General features: G+C 31.7%; 1 protein-coding gene across 3 annotated transcripts in view; it reads right to left on the bottom strand.

Moving 5' to 3' along the window:
* Nucleotides 1-2876: 2876 nt before the first annotated feature.
* Nucleotides 2877-7969, bottom strand: part of LOC143054108 (uncharacterized) — a 33817-nt gene continuing 28724 nt past the window's right edge. For all 3 annotated transcript variants that reach the window (XM_076227007.1, XM_076227009.1, XM_076227008.1), the window contains exons 18-20: nt 6229-6331; nt 4530-4645; nt 2877-3032 (exon numbers count right to left, since the gene is read on the bottom strand). In XM_076227007.1, coding sequence (XP_076083122.1) covers nt 2916-3032; nt 4530-4645; nt 6229-6331 — 336 coding nt within the window. In that variant the 3' untranslated portion in view covers nt 2877-2915. The remainder of the gene's footprint in view (nt 3033-4529; nt 4646-6228; nt 6332-7969) is intronic.

Below are 7969 nucleotides of genomic sequence, written 5' to 3'. Positions count from 1 at the left end.
TCATAGGTAAGATAGCATCATCAGATTATCATTTGTCATCTCGTATCGGCTCAAGCGAGAAAATCAATTTCGTTGAAATGACCAACGATCATTCATAAATATTTGAAAGCCAAGAGTGTTCAAGAACAAAACAATTAAAGAACTAACACATGATATATCTTTTTATAGTTTAAACATATTTATTTATAGTGGATTGGGAAACAAGTTTTGCAACTTATATTAATCCCTTTCCACTTTGCGGGTGCGAGTGATCTCTTTATAATCAGAACAAAAGATATCGAAAGTCTCATACACAAAGGCAACCCATCTAATTGTACACCATTTGTCTGTGATCCCTCAAAAGATTACATAAATTGATATAGAAAGATGTGGTGTGAGTGCCAATGAGACAACTCTCCAAATAACAATTTTAAAAAAGTAAACCATTATAGGTCAATGTACGACCTTCAACACGGAGCCTTGGCTCACACCGAACAACAAGCTATAAAGGGCCCCAAAATTATTAGTGTAAAACCATTCAAACGGGAAAACCAACGGTCTAATCTATATAAAATTTAAAAAAAACGAGAAACGAGAAACACGTATAAATTACATAAATAAACGACAACTACTGTACATCAGATTCCTGACTCAGGACAGGTGCAAACATTTGCAGCGGGATTAAACGTTTAAATGGATCCAAACCTTCTCCCTTTTTCTGAAACAATAGCATAACATCACAACATAGAAAAACACACGGTAAAATATCAATTGGCAGGCTTAACTTACCTGAAAATTGTATCAATTTCTATAAATGTTATGAATTTTTATATATTGCATGAATTTCTATAAATTGTATGAATTTCTATAGATTGTATGAATTTCTATAAATTGTATGAATTCTATCAATTAATTTATAGGATTTCAAAACCATCGTTTTTATTTGTTTTTAAATCTTTTTTCGTCTCTCTCATTGAGTCCACTAGTTTCAAGAGTTCGTAACTGTTGCATTTAAAATCTCCCTATCTTTTGTCTTCCTTGTTTATCCCAATGTTTGGTTTTCTCAATGATTTGAAATGTGACGTTAAGAATCATGTCCTTCTTTTTAAAGATGTTTTGTGATTAGGCAGTTTCTTTTTTTAGTGTAAAAATCGGTCATTTTAGTCGGATATTAAATGGTGTTTCTGTTTCACCAATATATTGTTATATGTATAACCGACTATAAATAAATCTTGTATGCATATGTTTTATGTTATGCTTATGCTTTATTGCAACTTGCAAGTTTCCCACACGTTAGAACATAAATACAATTTTGTGTTTTGCAATTGGATGTTATAAATATGTTGTATTTTTTTCTTTGTGACTGTGCTATCGAATTCGGTTTCATTATTTGCGACTTTGCAGCACTTACAATTGCTCCTTTCACATGGTTTATTACCTCCACGATATCTCCTATTTATCTACTTTGGATGTTACTAGAAGATTTTGGATGTTTTTGGATCTCCGGTAAGCATGGAAAGCCATGGCGGGAGGTAATGGAAAAATCTCTTTTAAGGAAGGACGGTGCCATATTTGTGGACAATAGATAAAAGATTTGTCAGGTCAGGATGAAAGCTGACAACAAATGGGATTTAATTTGTCTGCGCCGTCTTTTATTTGTATTCAAGTAAGTTTGTTCGGTCTTTTTCTTTTACTTTACCGAAAGCTTCAGAAAATTTGTCCAAAAAGGGGGTTTAACTTTTATACCGATAAACAAATCCGCTTTAATCTGATATCTTGGCTTTACGAAATGCTTCAAGAACAGTGTTTTGGTTGACAACTCTTCGGTGAGAGAAATTGGTGTTTGTCAGTTGTTTTGGTGTGATGGTCGGTTTTCATGACTTCGTTTTCTAAAGTTATGGTGGTGTCGAGAAACGCAATTTTCTCTTTTGAAACTTCAGATGTGAACTTAATAGATTGTTGATAGTTATTAGAGAAATCTAGAAAATCTTGTAGATGTTCTACAGTTTCTGTCCATTTAATGCCGATATCATCAATTTAACGGAGCTAACACGGGTTTGTTTAGGTGTACTACAATAAAACTATGGTACGTCACATCCGGTTGTATACGAAAAAATATTCCCTTGAATTTGACAGTTGTAGGTAATCAATCCTACATTTGATTGTAGTAAATCATTTATGTGTCATAAACATATGTCTTGGGTGTTTCAAAGCGCCATTATTTTTTTATTTGGTGTTTCTATAGAATAATTTATAAACTTGAGGTTACATGGTTACACAGGTTAAATAAGGGGAAAAATTTGATTGGTTAACTTCCATTGATGGTTATTTTCTTATATGCAATGAAATGTTATGTAAAAAAAATTTCTATAGTACTGGACAGGATAAAACTTTACTCATGCCAAGTATTTCTTTATTTGAAACAAAGATACATTCTGCACATTTTTTTTGAAAAGTGCAAATTTAACAAAGTCTAATAGGGGAAAATCAATAGTGGTATTACACCTATAGTACACTCGAAAGTATGCGTACTTTGAGAATCCCCATGAAAATGTTAGTAAAGAAATATGCCATTTAGGTTCCCATACTCGTACCGTTAATCTGCAAGTGGTGCTGGTCGTTAAATACAGAATTGTTGTTTTCAAGTACTAGTTTCAGCAACTGAACCAGACAGTCGGTAGGGGGATTTTTATCCAAAAAATTGTTCCATACTTTTTCACAAGCGACTACTCCTTCATTTTTTGGAATATTGGTACCACACATCAATAGATACCAGAATTGTGTTGTTTTGTAAGGGATTTAATGAATTCTTCAAATAATTCCTTTGATGTAATGAAGGATGTAAACAAGTTTAGAAGTTTAAAAAGGTGTTACAAAAGGAATAACAGACGCATTAATGAAAACATAAAATGAAAATAATGTATTCGCTATCTTGATTAGCCACACTTCTGAAAATAGAGGTCACTATATGTTTTATCGGTAACCATTACAGATTCTCCTTTATGCAACTGATATTTGTTTTCATCAATACACTTTGCAAATTCACCAGAAACCTGTAACAAATAAAATGATATTTTTAAACATATGAATTCAATTTAAAAATTACTAAGTCATTACATATACTAGCAATACTATGCTTGATAAAACCCTTTTTTTTTCCAACATAGACTTTGTAAATAATATTGTTGGTAGTTGTGCCCTTTTAAATAAATTTTGATTTATTGTAGATGGTAATTTTGTAGTGTTTCCTGAACGTCTACACATAATCAATTTTAATGTGTGGGTCAAATCTGTAATTCTTTAAAGATGTGTATTTTAGGGCCGAAACATTTTATAAAACTTATAAAATTGAGAAAGGAAATTGGGAATGTGTCAAAGCGACAACAACCCGACCATAGAGCAGACAACAACCGAAGGCCACCAATGGGTCTTCAATGTAGCGAGAAACTCCCGCACATGTAGGTGTCTTTCAGCAGGACCCTTAAAAAATATGTATACTAGTACAGTGATAATGGACGTCATATTAAACTCCGAATTATACACAAGAAACTAAAATTAAAATTCAAACAAGACTAACAAATGCCAGAGGCTCCTGACTTAGGACAGGCGCAAAATTGCGACGGGGTTAAACATGTTTATGAGATCTCAACCCTCCCCTATACCTCTAGTCAATGTAGAAAAGTAAACGCATAACAATACGCACATTAAAATTCAGTATAAGAGAAGTTCGAATCCGATGTCAGAAGATGTAACAAAAAAAAAATAAAATACAATGACAATAATGCATAAATAACAACAGACTACTAGCAGTTAACTGACATGCCAGCTCCAGACCTCAATTAAACTGATTGAAAGATTATGTCGTCATCATGTGAATATCAGGCACAATCCCTCCCGTTAGGGGTTTAGTATCATACTATCATAAAATATATAACTTGACTCTATCTTTATTCATATATTGTTTTCAACATACTATATAATACTGCAATATTTAGTTAATTTATACATATATACAGATATATATCAAACGTCTGAATTATAGTCAACGATTTTTCTTACGAGGGTGCTGAATCGTTACGAGTAACGATACATGTACACAATAAATAAATTATAAAAACGCCTAAAAAATGTACAAATCAACAACAATAACAACAAAATAAACTATAAATGTAATTATTTAAAAATATTTCGGATAACATATATCATTCATCAGTACGATCATGTTGTAAAATGATCCATATCAATCTACATATGTTTTTTTGTAAAAAGTTGTGTATGCTGTATTAAACATGTTAAAAGCAATCTTACAGGAAATTTGTTTTGGATTCACACGCACACGCGGGTTTTATCCAAATCAATCATAGGTCTGACCGTTGTTTTCAACTATGTATAGTTATCACTCTCAAATAAAAAAATATAATTGATACGTTTTAATGGTAAAGTTATTGATTTCAATTCATACAAAAATCAAATTGGTTAAACTTAAACACTGTGATAACGTAATATAAAAAGACTGATAATGTGATTTTATATATATATGAAAAAAATACCTTTAAATGTACGTTTTGTTTTGAACACGAAATTGCTTTACATATATCAACAGAAACTCCCCAAATATCAACATAATCGCTACATATACCAACCATTACTGGACCTGTGTGCAAGCCTGTATGAAATAAGAATAATATATGTATTAACCAAATCACAGAATAACTTTTCATATTATGAAAGTGATATTTAAAAGACAGAAAAGTCTACTGAGGCTACAACAATTTCATCCTTTTTCGACGACCCACCGGCATTTATTTTTTTCAAACGTTAATCATTTTTCATCCGGAAAATTAATCGTGTCTATTACCCGCGCCGTAAACAGTTAATAAGTTAAAAAAAAAAAGGATCGCAAGAGTGTTTAAGTAAACGTCAAATCTCGACACTTTAACTGTTTCGAGCATTACCACAGGTTTCTTATCAAAGTCAAGAACGATTCTTAAACAAAATAATATCGATTTTCGTTGTTAGAATGATGTACGCAGAAGGAAAAGTGTTACCTTCAACTGCAATATCGTGTGCCGGCGGTACAAAACTATTCACACCCGCTGCATGCTTATGCACCTGTCTCGAGTCAGGAGCCTGTTGTTCAGTAGTTGTCGCTTGTTCGTGTGGTTCATCGGGATTTCTCTGTTTGTAAATAGATCGTTGGTTTTCATGTTTGAAGTGTTTTTCACTAGTCATTGTATGGTCCTTTATAGAATGAAGATCATTCAAACCAATTGAAATAATTATTCAATTGTTCAGGTCAATTTTTGATGTCCTCAGAAATTAACAGTAATAAAAGAAGTCATTAATACGATGCAATTAAAATGTGGGCTTTACACCATACATGTCTTATTGAACAACAAAAACAAAACTTAAGCAGTTAAAATGCTAAAGTACAAGTGGTCAATCAAGTTTTGTACCATTTTGTTTTGAGCAATATTGTCAGAACTTAAATTTTTTTGTTTACACTCGCCTTTCCTTTTTAAACTTTGCCCCAAACATTTGCAAATTAATATTTTTTCATGAAAATTTTCAAATCGCCTGCTCTCTCCAATTATTGGAGTGGAAAAATCCGAAGAACAAAAAAAAATCTTATTGGTGTGGCCTGAAGAGAGAAAACGAATACTGTTTTCTACACTGTTTTTAAAGAATATCAAAATTGTTAAGTAGTATTTGGCAATTTTAGACTTAATTTATCTTTGTTGTTCTCGTTTCGTTTTAAATTTTTCACGTCATGGACTTTTTCTATCATATTCTTTATCATACTTAGTCGATTCCACTGATAGCGGTCTTCGAGGGAACAATCTTCCAAGTTAACACTGATTCGGTAGTGTGTCATTATTAAAATGATACATTTTTTGTTACATTTTTCATTCATTATATATTGAAAGTTTGACGCAGCTACGGCTGGACCGCTATCAATGAAAGTTGCATTTTGCTGTTATATTTTTTTTCTCGGAATTTTTTTTTCAGGCTTTCCAAGTCCGATGAAGGTTATCCAAGAAACACCAGAGCACTGAATTATGTATCTTGAATTATGAATATATTAATAAGAACAACGTTTATGAGATTGGATAATTAATTGTTTTTCATTTTTTTTAGATTAAAGAAACACTATTGACAGGGATAATCGGGATTCTGTTATCTATAAATTATATTATTGCAGAGGTACATTGCAACTATTATTTGACCATTTTGTAAAGATAAAGTTACCCATTTTAAATGCTGGGTTGTCAGTATAATCTGTTTGACATTTCCTTATTTCTTCCTGCACCGACATGGCAAATAACATCAATGATTCATGTGTGGTTACCATCTGCAAGGTTCAAAGTATCTTTAGTATATAAAATCTATATATATATATATGACTGATGTACCCCTATTTTGACATTTTCACCTATTATGTCTGTTTGTTCTATTCCAACATCTTTGTCAATATGCTGGCATTTTATGCAACTGCTATACACGTTAGAGGTTTAGCTAGCTATAGAACCAAGTTTAACCCACAATTGGTAAATAAGAAAAAGTATTTACCATGTCACGATGATAATATGACAGTTGTCATATACTAGCATTCGTTTGGTGTGTTTTTCCTTTTGATTTTGCCATTTGCCAGGAAATTCCGTTTAGAATTTCCATCTGATATTTTTGTTATTTTACATTTTAGACAACAAATTAAATAGAAGTTAACAATTATAGGTTACCATAGGTTCTCAAACAATCAACAAAACCTATACCAGGAAAGCACCTTTAAAAGGGCACCGAAGTGAAAAATGAGAAATAGTTCCAACTAGAAAACTTATAGCCTGATTTATGTAAAAAAAATCAAAAAAAAACAACGAACGAAATACAAATATGATATACAGAACCAAACGAAAACCACTAAATTACAAGCTCCTGACATGAGACTGGCACATACAGAATAAGGCGGTTTATACATTTTAGCGGGCGATTTACCCTCCCTTAATCTTGGACAGTGGTGTAACAACACAACTTATGAATAAACTATAAAAAGCTTGAAAAGGACATAACTCATCAACGCAAAACAAAGCAGAAATAACAAGTAAAAAACCCCACAGACTTAGCAAGGTAGTTATACTTCCTTACAGCAAAGAGTAAAGACGTCATTTACAAACATATAGAGAAAAACCGTTTTCATTGCCACAAAACAGGTATTTTTCAATATAATAACGAAATCAATATTCATACCAATAAAAACAATATTCAAACATCTAATTACTGTTGTCGATTTTCAATCTTTAAGAACAAGTTATTCAAAGGATCGTATCTACAATACCGTGCTCGGAAACAATATCCTCGTAATAATTAAATGTGCTATCCTGTTTCAAATTAGTTTTCTACAGTTTTAATCATCCAAAAATTAAAAATAGGGAAAGAAAATCACCCCTTTATGGTAAGTTGTCGTGTATAATTTCTAGCCCGTTTAAAACTGTATTCAATATTCAAATCAAGGAACGGACACACATCTATGTTTATGTTCGATTTATTCGATGTAAGTAACTTTGGGTAAAATTCAGTAGTATATTCAGAAATTTATTTTTCTTATCACGTCAAACTATCATCGATAGCGATAAGGGTTGTGTATCAATTAAATGCAATTTAGACGGTTATTTACTGAGTTTGGTCATACTTTGTGATTCAAAACAGTACAAGATCAAGTCTCAATTGATGCCCATAGGAATACATACAAAATCTAAGTACACGTTATTGCCTAAACGTGTATAAGTGTTATCAAGGAGAAAATTAACCATTTCAATCTTTCCTCCACTAAGTATATCTTGCAAATTAACTTTCAAAATAAATATTTACATTACTTATTTTTGAGATGCAAATTCAAAGTACAGTCAGTAGTTCCAAAGTGACAAAAGTTGTTATCTTTTTGATTTGATGAAATATTATATATTTTTGACTTTCCTTAAGCATGTATGACGAT

The sequence above is a fragment of the Mytilus galloprovincialis genome, chromosome 12 (genome assembly GCF_965363235.1).
Source record: "Mytilus galloprovincialis chromosome 12, xbMytGall1.hap1.1, whole genome shotgun sequence".
NCBI classification, from domain to species: Eukaryota; Metazoa; Mollusca; class Bivalvia; order Mytilida; family Mytilidae; genus Mytilus; species Mytilus galloprovincialis.
Note: the sequence above shows the minus strand (reverse complement) of the source record. Positions and strands in the feature narration are given on the sequence as shown.